A 17,665-nucleotide genomic window follows, 5' to 3' on the forward strand; every position below is an offset into this window, starting at 1 on the left:
CAGAGGCATAATCTTAGAAATACAATATTTTAAAGCTACCAAAGTAAAGAAATTCTATGAATGATGGATATCGGTGCTGTAACTTGTAAGGTTGACCGACCCACTTTTACTCATCTCCTTTCTTGCTCTTGGATATACATAGAAAGAGTTAGTGTACGATGGGACAAGATCTAGAATGAAAATTTTACAGTATAAAAACCGAATGTAAGTGAACTGCAATCATGGAAGTTTAATCGACCTGTATAACAGTGATATCTTGTTGGATAAGAATGACTCCATACATACCGGTACTACCACAGGTATCTAGATAACGTACGATCAAATATAAATGTCACCACAGATAACTCACTATCATCAGTGAGTGTCATATCGTGTAGGCACTTTTAGATCCTACGACTATCAGACAATAGTCATAGTTAGCGTTCTGGTGAGGTGTATGGAAATACAATCCCCGGTGAGCACTGGTAGTGGATTCAATCAAGGTTTTTATCCAAGCTCTACAATATTCCCCTCCTTCAATTATGATTGTTAGCTTACTACCAATTTAGTACTCTCAAACCTACTCAATAAGTTATTCTTCAATTTGCATGCCGGACGTGAGACATTACATGAACGAGAGAAACAGCCTTTATTAACACTAGGAAAATCACAACTTTCCAATTATTTCTTTTTACAATCAAATTCACCGTCCACAATTCTCTGGAAAGGTATCCCAAGGATTGCCCGGCGTTTACAGGTCTGACGTCGCCACATGTTTTAGATGCCTTGCTTTCATTGAATTGTTAAACATCAACAACTTCCCAAATGCTGTTTTCTCCCACACCTCACCAGAATTTACTATTTGATTTCATGGAGATGGTCCGTTAATTATAACCTTTTCGTCTCTATACATGAAGGCGATATCATAATGGGAGGTTTAATATGGTTTCTTTTCATCTATTGCTTAGGTGGTCTCACATTTCTTCCCCTCGTCGTAATAGCCATATTACTTCACACACACTTTACCTTTCCAGTTCGCGACGACACCGATTCACGAAAAGATTACGATCCAATATCTCGACCTGGTGATGATGTCGATGCTATCAAATCCGCACAGAAATCCCTGGGTGAGAAGTTTCAACTTCACAACAACCATGAAGCGGATGTAGCTGCTGGATATTTCGCAATTTGCAGGGAATACTCACCAGGCGGAGTGAATGGAAAGCCTCCAGAACGAACGACCCCCACTGGATCAACTACAGTCTCTGCGCCCAGTCCCAGCGTTTATCAGAGCATGTACAGAAGCTTGTTTGAGAGGAAGACAAACAATGGCCCATTAGACAATAAGACGGTGGGGAAACCACAGAAAAAGGGCGGCAATGTGTTTTACGTGGTCTTGAGGTAATTCCCGCGGAAAAGATCGATTCCTCCGTTATATTCAGGGTATACTGACGATTATGCTAGGCATGGACATTTAATGCTGTTTGATGATGATGAGCAGCTCGAAGTTCGCTACGTAGTGTCTTTGGCACATCACGATGTTAGCATATACTCAGGATTGAATGATATTACACCAGAAGGAGAACTGTTCATTAAAAGAAATGCCATTTGCTTGTCAAGGAAGCAGGGCGTTGGAGAGATGACTGCCGATGGGAAGCCATCTCAACCCTTCTATTTGTTTTCCGAGAATTGTTCTGATAAGGAAGATTTCTATTTCGCACTTCTGCGAAATCAAGAGTCGGACTCGACCCCAAAACCACCGGTTCCGTTGCAGTATGACGTGAAAGATATCATCACTCTTGTCCAGAGGCTGCATTCGTCCGAAGAACACCTTCAGACAAGATGGATTAATGCTTTAGTTGGCCGGATATTTCTTGCGCTTTACAAGACACCAGAAGTTGAGGATTTCGTTCGCGCAAAGATCACCAAGAAGATATCAAGAGTCAAAACTCCCAACTTTTTAAGGCAAATTACTCTTCGCAACGTGGACATGGGAGAGGCAGCACCAGTGATCACGAACCCACGTTTGAAGGATTTAACCGTAGATGGGCAGCTTATCGTAGAGGCTGATGTTCGCTATACAGGTAACTTTCGTCTCGAAGTCGCCGCCATAGCTCGCCTTGAGCTTGGCGCCCGCTTTAAAGCTCGAGAAGTGGATTTACTGCTAGCCGTTGTCTTGAAGAAGATTGAGGGGCACATTCTTCTCCGAATTAAGCCGCCTCCCTCAAATAGACTATGGATTACATTTGAGACCATGCCAAAGATAGATATGACAATAGAGCCCATTGTGAGCTCGCGGCAGATTACATACACATTGATTCTTCGCCAGATCGAGAATAGGATAAAGGAAGTTATCGCTGAAAGTTTAGTCTTCCCCAATTGGGATGATTCGCCATTTGCCAGTACTGTAGATAAGCTATGGAGAGGTGGCATCTGGGCAGATGACCGACGCGCCGAACGTTCTCATGATGCTGAAACTCTTGCCGCTGAGGATGGAGACGTAGAAGAGGTAGAGATTCTAGAAGCCGAGAACGACGACTCTGCACCACCCGCGCCACAGATAGAAAAGAGCTATAGCGCTCCTGTGCTTGATACCAACCTTTCGACTACGATGCATTCACGCAAAGGCATAAAATCTACTTCGAATCTCGTCAGCCCATTGTCTGGTAGCTCTTCCACAGGGGTTGATGTGCGACCTTCGACGGGCGACAAACCACGAGCCCTTCGTTCGGCATCCTTCGCTAACGCCTCTTCTCCAGTGGTCACTACTGACATAACTAACGCGGACGCATTCAAGCCTTCGAGCCCTCCCAATGGAGATCACGCGGCAATCTCTATGGCTAAATTGTCCGCAAAGACAGAACTCCCTACACAAATTCTTACTGAGTCTCCCAGTCGACCAAAAACTGTTAAACTGAGTAGCAGCCAATCCTCATCATCTTCGAGAGGCTCCTCACATTCGGAGAAAGCTTCTATGAGCAATTCAATACCACAAGCTTCTTTGGAGCCATCATTGCTCACTGATAAATCCAGCATAAATTCTTACCCCTCCAGTCCTGCGAGTTTGAGTACTGCATCAATAAAGTCAGAATTTTCGACTCCTACAGGTTTGGCTCCTCCGAAGCGTGAGAATACCACATCTTCAGCAAAATCGTCAACGTCGGAAACCAAACGTTTGTCTCTTGCCGCCGTTACCAACGCAGCGGCAACAGCCAAAACCTGGGGTGTAAGTTTATCATGAATTCCCCTTTGACCGATGCTTAGCTAGTGCATCTACTTTATGACACTACTAATCGTCCATCCTGAGTATGCTTATGTTCTTTGAATGCAGACTAACATTGGCTTTATAGTGGAACGCTCTCCAACGACGTAATGAGCATAGGGGAGGCAGCTCATCAGAGTCAACGGAACCAACCCAGCCGCGCGTCATGGGCCGTGGACAACCGCTACCTCCTCCTGGAGTTCCCTTACCTTTACCAGACAAAAAGACAAAAACAGCCCCTATACCCGTGCCTAAGCGGAAGCCAATGCCTCCGCCTGTTTTGCAACAAAGGCACCAAACAGAATCACCTACCAGACGGCAGCATCACACAGCTCCACCACCTCCTTTACCCAGGCGTAATTCTCGGGAAAATGTTGATACTGGAGATGATGGTCTCCTAGTTGTGTCGGCACCATCAGAACCAACAACGCCGCTAACCGAAGATTCACCTCAATATATGCAGCCATGGGTAGATGATGTGGACGAGACGCTGGAAGAACATCAACAACCTAAGACAGATGTTCCTTCGCCCACTAATTCCGTTGCTCGTGAGCCACCGCAACTTCCAAAGAGGCGATACCCACGTCGAGTCGCCTCAACTAGCCCTGAGGAAGATGGCCATAAGTTACCGTCGTGGATGGCAGCACAGGAGCGAGAAGCTCGGACTAAAAGCACTTTTGTTGATGAAGACGCAGGTCTTTGAGTTATGATATTGGGTGTCTGGCTTTCAGCTTGATCTTTCGAATAAGTCTGATGCGTAAGTGGCGCAGTATAAATACAAATTTGTTGGGTTCATATAGGAAATGAGGACTTGGTTATCCTACATTTGGCAGGGCGTTGTATGGTTCATAGCAATGGTAGGTAGGAACAGGACGGACATATGCAATGAATGATGAAATACAAATAACAAAGTAATCTCATAAATACAAGCATAAATAAAATATTACATTACGACGCCTCAATTCTAGTAATAATACCCTTTATTGTCATGAGATGAGATTGCATTAATATGAAATCATTGACTTTGCAAGAAGATTAGGGTGTTTCCTGGGCGTGCATCATTCATTCGTATGCAACACTGCACAGCCACAGACAGCTCCATGGCATGAAATTGACCGCCCCATTACGCATCTCCACTAAAACTTACCCCCGTACAGGCAAGCTACCGGCCAGTACCAGTATACATTATCAATATCTCGGTACAGCACCTTCATCTCATTAATCTTTTGGTGTTTCCGACACTTCAACCTAGATAATTCTCCTCATATTTACCCTCTCTACTCTTGAACATTTTGCGCTCTAGACGCTCCCAACCATGTCGTATGCGACATCTGCCAGAAACGTGGATCATACCAAGTAAGTTCGCGGGAATTTCGGGCTTCTCAAGCTTTCTATCCCCTATTATTGGCAAACTATGAACTGTACTGACATTGTTGCATTCGATCAGATCCGAGGCAGAACTTGCGATTAACATTCGGAAAGCTACAAGCATCGAGGAAACCGCGCCGAAACGCAAACATGTTCGCAGTTGTATTGTTTATACATGGGACCACAACAGCTCGGGTGCCTTCTGGGCTGGTATGAAAGTGTCAGTCTAAACCCTTTTGTACATGTATTCCAAAGACATCATGCCGGACATTAGAACTTCACGGGACTCCAATGATATAAAGAACTAGAAAAAGATGGAAATGACTAACTTCAAGCCGTTTTCACAGACAGCCCATTCTTGCAGATGAGGTCCAAACATTCAAGGCGTTGATCACCGTTCACAAGGTTTTGCAAGAGGGTCATCCATCGACTTTGCGTGAAGCTATGGCGAATCGAAGTTGGCTCGACAGTTTGAACAGAGGCATGTCTGGCGAAGGTATGCGGGGTTATGGACCTCTGATAAAAGAATATGTCAACTTTTTGATGTCCAAATTGAACTTCCACCAACAGCATCCTGATTTTAATGGAACATTTGAATATGAGGAGTACATCAGCTTAAAGGGGATCAATGACCCAAATGAAGGTTACGAAACCATTTCAGATCTCATGACTTTGCAGGATAAGATCGAAAGGTTCCAGAAACTAATATTTGCGCATTTTCGAAATGGAGGCCACAACGAATGCAGAATATCGGCCTTGGTTCCATTAGTCCAGGAGAGTTATGGAATCTATAAGTTCATCACGAGCATGTTACGGGCTATGCACACAAGTATGTTAGGAAGCTCACATCTAACTGCCGTATTCTGACGTGACCTGCAGCAACCGGTGATGAAGATGCTCTTGCGCCCCTGAGAGAAAAGTACGATTCCCAACATCACCGCCTTGTAAAGTTCTATTACGAATGCTCTAACCTCCGATACCTCACGAGCTTGATTACTGTGCCAAAGCTACCGCAAGATCCACCCAATCTCCTTTCCGAAGACGATTCGGCTCCCAAATTACCTCAGCGACCGAAGCAAGAGATTGAGAGGCAGATTACACCCCCGAAACCCCCTAAGACAGAGGAGCCAGATGAAATCGGCGAGTTCTGGAAGAGTGAACAGGATCGACAAAACAGGGAGTATGAGGAACAACAGAGAGTGCTAGCAGAGCAGCAGAGACAACAAATCTTAGCACAACAGCAAGCACAAGAACAGGCGAGACTAATCTATGAGGAACAGCAGCGTCAACTGGCTGAGCAACAAAGACGAGATCAAGAACAACTGATGCTGCAACAATCTCAACAACAAACTTATGGTCGTATGGCGGAACTCGAACGGGAAAACTTCGAGGCTCGAGCACAGTACGCAAGCAATCAACTTCTGCTACAACAATATGATCAGAAGCTAAAGGCACTAGAGAATGAGCTTTTACAGCTGCAGAACAGCTACGGGCAACAGATTGGAAGTAAAGAGGATCAAGTCAAAGCACTACAAGAGCAAGTTAACACATGGAGGACTAAATATGAAGCACTTGCGAAGCTATACTCACAATTGCGACACGAACATCTCGATCTACTTCAAAGATTTAAGAGTGTTCAGCTAAAGGCAGCTTCAGCTCAGGAAGCAATCGACAAGCGGGAAAAGTTGGAGCGAGAGATCAAGACCAAGAATCTTGAGCTTGCTGATATGATCAGAGAAAGAGATAGAGCTTTACATGAGAAAGACCGTCTAACCGGTGGTAATCGGGAGGAAGTCGAAAAGCTTAAGCGTGAGCTTCGTATGGCTCTCGATCGTGCGGATAATTTGGAGCGAAGCAAGGGCAACGAATTGTCCACGATGCTTTCCAAGTACAATCGTGAAATGGCAGATCTCGAGGAGGCTCTTCGCAACAAGACTCGAGCATTACAGGATGTCCATGCCAAATACAGTGAAGGTGGCTCAGACGCCGAAAGACTGCTCAAGGATAAGGAGGACGAATTGGAGGTTTACAAGCAAAGTTTGGACGATGCGCTGATCAGACTCAATGAGCTCGAGATGTCGAAAGGCGACACTGATCAGGCTTTAGACGGAGAGATTGACGCTATGCTCCTCTCAAATATTGACAAAATCAACGACATCATCGATTCAGTCCTTCAGAGTGGAGTTCAACGTGTCGATGACGCTCTTTACGAGCTTGATTCCACTATGCAAGCTGGTAATCAGAATGCAACCCCATCCTATGTCCTTTCGCAAATCGAAAAAGCTTCAGCAAGTGCTACTGAATTCGCCACAGCATTCAACAATTTCATAGCGGATGGTCCAAACAGTACTCATGCTGAAATCATTCGAACCATCAACGTCTTTGCCAGCTCCATTTCCGACGTACTTAGCAACACCAAGGGTCTCACAAGGCTTGCGACAGACGACAAGAAAGCCGACCAGCTTACCAATGGTGCGCGCCAATCAGCGCAGTCTACCGTTACATTTTTCCGTGCCCTGCAAAGTTTCCGACTTGATGGCATGGATCCAATGCAGCGAACTGAGGTTGTCATCAATAGCAACAATGAGGTACAGATCCATCTGCAACGCTTGAACAAACTTGCAGACACATTTGCGCCTAATAGCGGTAAACTTACAAACAATAAAGGCGACTTGGGAGATTTGGTTGACAACGAGCTTACCAAGGCCGCTGATGCAATCGCTGCTGCCGCTGCACGTTTAGCAAAGCTCAAGTCCAAACCCAAGGATCAATACTCAACATACAAACTTGAGATACACGATTCAATACTCGATGCTGCTATTGCCGTTACAAATGCTATTGCCAGATTGATCAAAGCGGCTACTGTTACTCAACAAGAAATCGTTCAGGCTGGTCGTGGCTCGTCATCCAAGACAGCTTTCTACAAGAAAAACAACCGATGGACTGAGGGTCTCATCTCTGCCGCCAAAGCAGTGGCAACATCAACCAATACATTGATTGAGACTGCAGATGGAGTTCTTTCTGGGCGCAACAGTCCGGAACAACTTATCGTTGCTTCCAATGATGTTGCAGCCTCCACAGCTCAGCTGGTAGCTGCTAGCAGAGTCAAAGCCGGTTTTATGAGCAAAAGCCAAGAGAGCTTGGAGCAAGCTAGTAAAGCTGTTGGCGCAGCCTGCAGGACTCTTGTCAGACAAGTGCAGAGCATGATCAAAGATCGAGATCAAGATATTGAAGGGGAAGATTACGCCAAGCTTGGGGCGCATGAGTTCAAAGTCAGAGAAATGGAGCAGCAGGCAAGTTCCCTTGTAAAAAAAAAAGTTTCTTTGGATTATTACTAACGTTTTTGCTCACAGGTTGAAATCTTACAACTCGAAAACAATTTGTCGGCAGCGAGGAAGAGATTGGGTGAGATGCGAAAGATATCTTATTTGGAAGACTAGATCTTATGGCAGTGGTCGACGATGGCTCCCTGTAGGCCGGCTGAGCATATACGCTTTGGCGGGAGGAAGCAAAAGTGCTGCACGGTTATTCTTTTAATAAGCGTGTGATATCCAGATTTCGTAGCAGTCCATTCATGGAATATGGCACTTGTAGGGAAGAAAGACATTCGTGAAAACACTCTTGATACAGAAGCAAAATGAATCCTCTAAGTTTTGTACATCACCCTTTTCACCTAATTATCTTTTCTAGAGGTATCAGAATCTGAAGAGACTTAATCAACTATCAATTATCTAGTGCATAATCAGGAAATCTTGAAATGAGAATATTGAAATGGTAAGTTCAGCAATTATAATAAAATGCATATATTTTTAATTTCCAAGACGATATCATCATACCAGCAGGTAGTTTGCAAGGATCTGATTGGCTTATAATGTGTGTTGCTTGTTAGACACCATCTCCACCAATTCAGCTTGAAATACCCCTGACTCAGCGCCAGGGCTTCGGGATAATAGCAGAGGAGTGTTCGAGCTCGGGTTCAAAGTTTGGCATTGCAGACTTAAGTCTATAACAAGTGAAGTTTAGAATATCTTAGATTAGATGAGAATTGACACACAGACCTTCTACATGTTAAGATGAGAATTCCCACGACACTATAAGATTACCAAGCATTGAGAAGTCAATCTGGACGACATCAGACGTTAGTAACTAATCAATACTATCGTGACATGAAGTGGTTGATCATCTCTGACCATCTCGGTTCCCAATATATACCCCTATCATTAACAAAAAACTCAAGCGATTGCAATTCAGTTCATCTCAAACCTCATCTCAAATCACGTACTCGTATTTTATCCTTGTCGTTACCAAGTTAACTCCCCACAACTTGAGAGAGACTAATGTAATGTCTACAAAAGGTAAGCACAAGGTTACGTACTCGCATTAGTGGTACGCTGATTAGTAATTGGTGCTTGTGTCTCCACATGCTTATTCTTACGACATGTAATTCTCGGATGTGGTAAGAAATAAAAGGGAGGGAGAATACACCAGCCTGACATCACCAACTATTAAGACTCATCATATATCTCATTGCATATGTTTCATAGAGAAGGAGAGAATGTGTTTAATCAGAAGAGGTATTCTATTCCTTCTCCAAGTTCTTTCAAAGTTCTAACAAAAGATAACTCTTTGTAAAGTTCAAACAAGCCTATAGAGAAAGAAACCCCAAATTTGATGCGATGTTAATGGACCAACCGAAACCTTTAACCCTTTTAGAAATATACAAGACCAGCGAGCTTGATGCTTAGCAGGTCATTTTGGAGTATATACCATTTCCAACTTATAAACAAATTGAAATGAAAACGATGTACTGAGACTGAAAACTATATACTGAGAATAAAAACTATATACTCGGAATGAAAACGAAGAGGCTTGAAGCGTAATGACAGCTCCAACTTCTGATATTGGAAGAACCCGGGGGGAATGCACCGAGTATTTCATCTAAAGACATGCTGTGCCGGCGAGTATAAACATCCATCCAACTCCTTAATGTTTGGGTAGCTCCATGCTGGAGTGTGTTGATCGTGGAGCCGAGATAATTAACGTCGGCACCACGAAAGTTCGAACGGATATATAAAGAGAACTAGAAGTCTGCAAAGACTAAAACAGTCAGTATGGTAAGTTAAAGTGCCTGACCGAATTAACTCACGTGGTGGTGAAGGAGCATCGTCAGGCATGTAGAGACCGCCTGCATCAGCGAGAGAGGTAGGATTAAATTGGTCGAACTGAGTGTCCAGTGCACTGAGGTCGATAGTACCACTGTCGTGACCCCAGTATCCAGCCATCATACCAGTAGACCAAGGAGGAGGTGGTGGTATTGCACCAGTTAATGACGCTGTTGCACCTGGTATTAGAGCATGTGGATTGTAAGCAAGAGGCTGATCGAAAGCTGGCTTCGGAGGTGGAGCAACTATGACACCTGAAGGCATTTCCCAGGCACCATATGCATTCTGAGTGGAAGCAATGTGCTGTGTAACAGGGAGGGTGCCTTGAATAGCCATGTTGGCCATTGGATGCACACGGTTCCAACCTTGAACAATGCTGGCAGCAGTCGCAACTGGCAAGTAGCCTTGAGCACCACAAAAAGTGATAATATCCAAATCTGTTAAGAGAGTTCTGGCAATGTGTGCTGGAAATGAGCCGATCTCTGGTGGAGAATTTTGGCGAAGACAGACAGTCCCTTCTTCATTGGTTTCGAATGTCCAGTTGAGGTCGGAAAGGTAATCATCGACAGTTAGGATACCAATGTGGGGACACACGAGAGCAAGGAACTCGGATACGGATCTTTTCACACCAGCATCTCTCATAAGAGTATAAGCGCGAGCAATGATGGACCATTTGGCGTGAAAAGGATCGCGACTCCACAAGACACTAAGGATAGCAGACTTGTACTTCTGCGGAATATTCCCAAGCACTGTCAAAATCATGTAGAAAGCTAAGCAGATATTAGACTTTTGTAAATCAGTTATTGGTCGGGAGACTTACTACGAAACAATATATATGAATTGACCGAGCGCCGAGGAGCCTCAACCCATGCGGTTTGTCTCTCATTCATTGCAACATGTTGTATGCCACCCTCAGTCTCAGAAATGAACGGAGCTGAATGATATGTCAGTGACTGCATGGCATCGTTGGCTCTTCTGCATTTAGTCGCTGGTTTTGAAACGCGGTATTGAGTAGTCGTTAACTTTCTTTGCTGTCGCTTGTGGGTGAGCTTCATCGTGGTCTTGAAGGGAGCCGTCATGATGTGTGTGTGGTGGCCCTCAATTGAAGGACAGTATGTGCAAAGAAATATAATTAAAGGGTCATCGAAACTTTGTTCGAGAATTGATAAAAATTTGTTGTAAAGTTGTAGAAAGATTCCTAGGATATTGCTACAGGAGATATCCTACTTATGTGGTCTCCGTGTGGCTGGAATCGGCTAACAGATCTGTCTCAAAAAAAAAGCTGGTGTTAGTGAAAAGTGAAGAAACAAAGAATCTCTCATTCCTTTCACATTACGAACGCCGATTATGTATCACGTGTTCGCATAGTTCAAGACATGCGGAAGTGAAGTGTTTTGTTTTAGAAATGTTGGAAGCATTGATTTTCATCGAACTAGCTGAGGAGCTTCCTCACTTAGTGTTTCTATTTTATAGCCCATCATGAATCGATGGTAGGGTATATTTGCATTCCCGGTAATTACCGGGTTTTCCTGCCATCTAAAACTTCGTTGAACGGCTTCTGCTAGCTTTTCAATCCTCAACATCCCATTTTTGTCTGTCTCCGGCCTGTCTCCAGTCTTATACTGCACGTAGTTCACAGCCAGAGTTGAGAATCTCGAGTAGTTCATGTGCTCGAACGCGTCTCCAGGGGCAGGAAAATCATGCAAGGTGTCCTAGATGAAGTTTTAGTGTCACTCCTGGACATCGAGGAGCATCTCACTATTGGACTTACGTTCACTTTGCTGTCAATCAGTTTCTCCTGTGAAATGTTCATTAGCGTTTCCATCTCCTTGATGAACACAGGACATATTTGATATACTCACAACTCTAAATTGCCTTTCGTAAAGTTCATACATGGTCGTGATTCTTCGAATTATATTGTCGCCAATGTGTGGAATTTTCTGCTGAATTCCAACCCAGCCCGGTGGCATCACAGGTGAAGAATTCTCTAGCCATCTAGTCCAAGGGTTTTTTCCATCTGCCCGTCCTGGATAAAAGAATGGTAGATCTTTGGCAAGTTCTTTCTCCTTCTCTCGCATTTTGTTCTGGGCGAGTTTACCGTCATTTTTCAAGATGATAACATCCCGCAGATGATCTACAATTTCTGCTATACGACTCATCTTTGCGATGAATTGACGCTCTTGTGCCAAAGTTGAGAAGAGTTCGGGCGACTTTTTCAGTCTTCGACATTGGCCAAATACGGTGTTAAGATCATAGAAAATGTCGGCATACTTGGTAGGTAATGGATCGTGCATTGAGTTAAAGTCTGTATGTCTGTAAAGGCTGCGAAATTCCCAAATCAAAACGCAACAGTCTTTGACAAGGGCATCTAGAAATGCAGGGTCGCACGGCGTTCCAGGAGCATTAGCAGCTGCCACGATTAGAAAATTTCATACATTTGGTTTCTCATATTGACATACTTGCTTCAACTCCTGGATTGTAACGACTATAAGTTAGAGATACAGAACTACCACCCATTTCCATACCAGCCAGCAGTTCGCATTTTCGTAGTGTCGCAGCTAGCTCCACAAATGTTGCGTCCGAAAAAGCTGATGGATCCTGCGTGTTGATCTTATCACGTTTCCAAGTTCTGATAGCGTTGAGAGGAGCTTCATGAGCAGATCGATGTTTATTGCGCCGTAAACTCCGTTTTCTCCTGTAGGCTCCTTGTCGAATTTGTAGACGAGTTCTGGCTTTCATATTGGAGCTGCTGTAGTTATCGTGAGGTATCTAAATGTTGCGTTTCTGTGTTTCAATGAGTCGAAATTGTTGTTACAAGATTCTCGCCGAATTACCTTATTGATCGCAAGGCGGCCAGATCTATCACGTGTCCAACAGCATCTACTGTCCAAGAGAAGAAGTTCGAGGAAACTCCACCGCCGAGTAATTAATCTGCATCCTCCATCAACTATCCACTCTTAAATCGCGACTCTACTGATGATACTAGTATGGGTACAATGGGCACGTTTGGGCTCAATATCCACATGGATCACACCAACGTGCTAGATCAACAGCTTCAGCCTGAGCACTGCAGACTTTTATATGGTGACGAACCAATGGGTATGAACTTCGCACCAACAGAAGCTTGGCAAACGGTTCAGCAACAGGATCTCTACACCTTCTTTTCCCCCCAACAACAATACTAAATATTCTCTTCTCTAACATCACGTACTCGTCAACTCTTCATGACGTGACCTGTGTTTCACGACTTACGACTTATGGAAAGGAGTTGGAATTTGGACTTTGATGTCCTATCGTTACTGCACTCATCACATGTATATATTCTTCTTCTTTTTTTTCTTTCATGTTTATATAGTTTCTCAAGTCTACAAACTGCTTTATCGGTTTGTTCATCTGAGATTGTGCCTGTGGAATGGAAGGAAATGGAATCCAATTCATTGGATGGATTGTGAATACGGATTTGGTGAATGGTTGGAACTAAAAGCTGTACTTAGATTTCGCATACGGTTTACATGGTCTATATTATATATACAGAAAAGACTTTTCAAACTTCATGATACCCTTTGATTACTTCCTACTCTGCGACAATGAATCGTGCTTTTTTTCTATGTGCCTTCCATGACACCATTCATCATTACGAAAATCTCAACATTTTCTCCTTCATCTTCATTCTAATAATTACAATTCACTTTGTTTTTCCGTATTCAATTTGTGCGATTGTGTGAGAATTTGGGGGGGGTGAATATTCTTCGCTTGCTCTAATCCCAGCTCTCGCAACTAAGGGGGCTGGTAGTTGTGAAGCATGAATATCAAAGTGAATGCTTATCCAAGCGAATTGTTCTCAAAGTGAATTAGTATCAAGTAAATTGGCATGATGGTGAATTGTGGACTCAGTGAATTTGAGAAGCGAGAATCTTTCTCTTTTAAGGAGTGAAGACTCATCTGGGGAACCTCGGGTATATGCTGAAGGCCTCACTCTTAGACAAGGCTAAGATATTAAATTTATGAAAGCAGATAATGGTGAGTTGAAACTGATACGAGAATATACAAAGATTTATGTGAAATGGGTGTTCTTTGATATGTATCACTGTCATCTTACAATGTCTGCTTCTTGTTTCCCTTTTGTGACTAATTATAAATCTTATATACCATAGTAGAGCGGCATGTGTGTGTACATAGATATTCTGGAATTATGTTATTATACTATTGGTATGACAGGCAAGGTAAACACATCTTTCTTCCCGCCACTTGTTCATTCTTACTTCCTGCCTTCTGTGCTGGTTCTAGTCTTAAGTTTCCAGTCTCAAGTTTCCTTCCCAGTCCACTCACTACTCCAAATAAATGTACTACAGCGCCACTCTGTGTTCTTTTCTTGCTGACCTGATGGTCCCAGAGGTCGAGGACACATGTAGAAAGATCTACCACGGTTGATGCCTTGCTTCTTCGTTATATGGCTGATACATGGCTCCTTGTGTTCGCATTTGGGTGGAATGCGTTTAGTTAATAGCTTGGACCAGGATTCTTTCGCTACTATGGGGTCGTGTACTTCTTTTTCCTGTCGTGATTGATGTGACTTCTCGATTTCCTCGTCGTTATTTGTGTTTCCTTCGGCCTTGAGGGGCGAGTCGTTTTCTGTACTGCAGCCAGCAAGACACTCTTGAGCCACCGATTCTGCAGGTGTTGCTGTTGAAGAATCACTCGTAGACAGGGAAGGAGAATCTGCTTTATGTGCTGTTTGTACTACTTGCGGCGTCTTAGATTTAAAGAACCCCATCAAACTACTTTGGCCTTTTCCCAATTGTCCCTTATTCCCCTTCCCACTAGAAGGTCCTTTGTTTGTTTTGGCTTCCACCTTACTGCGCTTTGATGGTTGTGACACTAGTTGCAATGCATCGGTGGACCTCTTGACTGGTGTAGACGAGGATGATGATATGAAAGACTTTTTCGGAGAAGTTATTTTAGTAGGAGATGCTCTGGGTGGGTTGCCATCATTCGATATGCTGAATGGCCCATCCGTTTGTGCTGACTCTAGTCCATTTCCAGCATTGGACAAATTCGAGGGCAAAGCAGCAGTCGTCAAGCTGGTAGGCTTTCTGGTGAACATATCACGAATACTCTGCCGTCGATCAAATTCTGGAATTAGTTTGGCAGAGGTTGGCAGTAGATCCTTCATCGACCAGTCCCGCACTCTCACTCCGTTCTTAAACATATCCTTACTCATGACATCGCGGACATCAATCTCGACACCATCTAATTCCACTCTAGGCTTCAAGGTAGCGAAAACGGGACAGTGGTCCGAGCCCATGAGCCCCTCCTGGATGTTTGAATCTTGGAACCAATCTTTCCTATCCTCGCTACATAGAACGTAATCAATCCTTGAGCCAAAGTTTCCAGGTCTGGCGTTCATTTTTTGATCCCAGCAGGTGAACATTCCCTTCCGTGTGGGATGAAAGCCACGGCATATATCCCACATGACTTGTGGCTCTTTTCCTTCATCTCTGTCTCCGATTACCTTTCCTCCGATGAGCAGATGATTGAACAGTCGGCGAGCAGGTGTTGATATGTATTCTTCCACTGTTAGCCCTTCTTTCTTCAATTTCTCTTCTGCATTGGCTGTATCAATTTCCTCTCTAATAACGTTAAGGTCCCCAGTCAAAAACACACTCTTTCCTAGAGCCACAAGATTGCGTACTCGCGTATCGAGAGCATTCAAGAAGCCAATGCGGAACTCATCACGAGCTTCGTCGCGGTTTGCGGGACAATATACACCAATGAGAATAAATGCAGGGAATTCTAGGATAACGCATCTTCCCTCCGAATCCAAAGTTGCGGCATCGAGGAAGTAGTCCTGGAGTTGAGCGCCTGTGGGATATCCTCCGATCTGCTGATCCTTGGGGAGGTCACGGAAGCTGGTTGCAGAATTTGGAGGAGTTAAAACTCCGGTGATACCCTCCTCGGCACGTATTGGAGCGCACACTGAATTTCTTGTATAGATGGCAACTCCGGAATATCCTTATGTCATAATGTGAGTACAAATCCAGAAAGTAAAAAAATCAGCATACCTTTCTTGTACTTTGGAAGACTAAAGTAGACATCCCAGCCTGGCACTAATACCATATCATCTCTGAGATCTTTCCGCTGAATTTTGGTTTCTTGCATTACTAGGATATCAGTTTCGAGGATATCGAACATTGCCTTACACATAAATTAGAGTGCATTTCCACAATGGATATCATTTGGGCCTGCTCACAGAAAAGGTTCTCTTCTCGCGCCATGGTTGATAACCAAAAGGATTCCTGCTCAGTTTTCAACGTCAGTTTACAACACATAGTCAAGCGTTTTTGTAAATCAGCTATCTTTCGACGCTGCAAATCACCAACCTGATACCATTAACTGTGCGTTTGTTAGTGATGCATAATCGTGAATCCTATCACACGCGCTTACCATTCCAAGTTGTAATTCTCAGCCCATGATTACTATCATTGACTTGGTCCATAATTGCTATCTGTCGTTTGCATTAATCGTTTGTTTCCGTGGCGATATGATGGAGCTGAAGAAGCAGTCTCCAAGGTCCAGATAGAGAATCTCGATACGGGATTCGCAAATGCATCTCCCAAGAATTGAAACAAATATGACGATTCCCTGGGAACGATGCACAGTAAAGAGAGACACAGTGACTACTTAGCAATTTATTTAAACTACTTCATCCTCACTGATTCAAGACTTCGCCCAACAATAAGTCGCACCTGCACCTGCACAACGTTCACGTCTCCACGTGACAGTAGCCCAAAGCTATCTACCGAATCGGGCGATTCCCGATGACCAAGTATATGCCTTAGGCATTCACGGTAAGTTCTCGTTTCCAAGGTGGAGATACTCAAATTGGCAGCAACATACGATAATTCTACAGCGTCGCGGCGCATAACTACACTACAACCTAGACACAATCGCAACCACCAAACAATAAACATGTTCTCTGCACGAGCAACCCGAGCAGCCGCCCAGCGCGTTGCCCGCCCTCAATCTATCCGAACCCCATTCCAAAGACGCTTTGCCAGCAGCGAGAGTACCTTCACCGGCGCCGAGAACAACGCTTTCAACCGTGAGCGTCAGGCTGTTAAGGACCATGCTGCCGCTACCAGTGGTACGTAAACACTGTCTTCCAAGATTTTGCGGAATTCAATGGCGGCAATACTAACGAAAACCGCAGATCTCTGGAGAAAGTTGTCAATCTAGTAAGCTATACACCATATGGACATGTGCGGGCGTTGGGAGACTGGTTGGGAGTGATATGGCAGGAAGGAAATTGAGGCTGATTTTTGGGGCAGTGCTACGATTCCTTGCTTGATCATCGCAAGTGTCAATGCTAAGATCTTGTGGGATGAGCATTGGGCTCATTGGGATCACATGGAGCCTTTGGAGGAGAGAACTGAATACCCATATCAAAACATGAGAACTAAGAACTTCTACTGGGGTGACGGAGACAAGGTAAGTTGACTCCCCCTCGTATTTTTGCGAGATTTAATACTAATTGTATTCGTAGACACTTTTGTAAGTTTTTACTGAATCTGTTCCGAGAAGGCGAGCTCTAGTGGACCGCATGATCAAATTGTACGAGATGAATACTAATAATGCATGACAGCTGGAACGAGAAGGTCAACTACCACAAGAAGGAGTAGATTTAATGACCAGTATGGAATTGGTGCTTGCTCTGTTACTTCACTGGACAATGGAGGGGGTCTTCGGGAAGACGGGAGGTTGAACATAGAATGGCATTCATTAGATGTAGTCTTGTTTTTTGATCGTAACAATACTTCCCATTACCATTTGCATCATGAATTTTCCACCTCAAGCTCCTCACCTATCCACGCCTGACTTGGTGGTGTATGAACTC

The 17,665-nt window shown here is 44.1% G+C and overlaps 5 protein-coding genes across 5 annotated transcripts; 3 read left to right on the plus strand and 2 right to left on the minus strand.

Moving 5' to 3' along the window:
• Positions 1–907: 907 nt before the first annotated feature.
• Positions 908–3,944, plus strand: Bfra_000966 (putative uncharacterized ph domain-containing protein; the record flags this gene model as incomplete). Its single annotated transcript, XM_037331408.1, has 3 exons — positions 908–1,380; positions 1,444–3,205; positions 3,330–3,944. The coding sequence occupies 3 exons, from the start codon at positions 908–910 to the stop codon at positions 3,942–3,944; spliced, it is 2,850 nt and encodes a 949-aa protein (XP_037197741.1).
• Positions 3,945–4,556: 612 nt separating this feature from the next.
• Bfra_000967 (putative cytoskeleton assembly control protein sla2 protein) lies at positions 4,557–8,223 on the plus strand (the record flags this gene model as incomplete). The annotated part of the gene is made up of 5 exons (XM_037331409.1): positions 4,557–4,597; positions 4,689–4,829; positions 4,957–5,438; positions 5,489–7,914; positions 7,963–8,223. 5 exons carry the CDS (start codon positions 4,557–4,559, stop codon positions 8,047–8,049), a joined length of 3,177 nt encoding a protein of 1,058 aa, XP_037197742.1. The 3' UTR covers positions 8,050–8,223.
• Positions 8,224–9,592: 1,369 nt separating this feature from the next.
• Bfra_000968 (putative mating type protein mat1-1-1 protein) lies at positions 9,593–12,510 on the minus strand (the record flags this gene model as incomplete). Its single annotated transcript, XM_037331410.1, has 7 exons — positions 9,593–9,689; positions 9,743–10,541; positions 10,592–10,832; positions 11,292–11,483; positions 11,543–11,569; positions 11,634–12,181; positions 12,231–12,510. The coding sequence occupies 7 exons, from the start codon at positions 12,508–12,510 to the stop codon at positions 9,593–9,595; spliced, it is 2,184 nt and encodes a 727-aa protein (XP_037197743.1).
• A 1,564-nt stretch (positions 12,511–14,074) lies between these two features.
• Positions 14,075–16,267, minus strand: Bfra_000969 (putative dna lyase apn2 protein; the record flags this gene model as incomplete). Its single annotated transcript, XM_037331411.1, has 5 exons — positions 14,075–15,783; positions 15,834–15,966; positions 16,022–16,067; positions 16,152–16,164; positions 16,216–16,267. The coding sequence occupies 5 exons, from the start codon at positions 16,265–16,267 to the stop codon at positions 14,075–14,077; spliced, it is 1,953 nt and encodes a 650-aa protein (XP_037197744.1).
• Positions 16,268–16,740: 473 nt separating this feature from the next.
• On the plus strand, positions 16,741–17,533 carry Bfra_000970 (putative cytochrome c oxidase subunit via protein; the record flags this gene model as incomplete). The annotated part of the gene is made up of 4 exons (XM_037331412.1): positions 16,741–16,915; positions 16,982–17,006; positions 17,100–17,259; positions 17,414–17,533. 4 exons carry the CDS (start codon positions 16,741–16,743, stop codon positions 17,531–17,533), a joined length of 480 nt encoding a protein of 159 aa, XP_037197745.1.
• Between the last annotated feature and the right edge of the window lie 132 nt (positions 17,534–17,665).

This window comes from Botrytis fragariae (assembly GCF_013461495.1).
Source record: "Botrytis fragariae strain BVB16 chromosome Unknown tig00000001, whole genome shotgun sequence".
Classification (NCBI taxonomy): Eukaryota; Fungi; Ascomycota; class Leotiomycetes; order Helotiales; family Sclerotiniaceae; genus Botrytis; species Botrytis fragariae.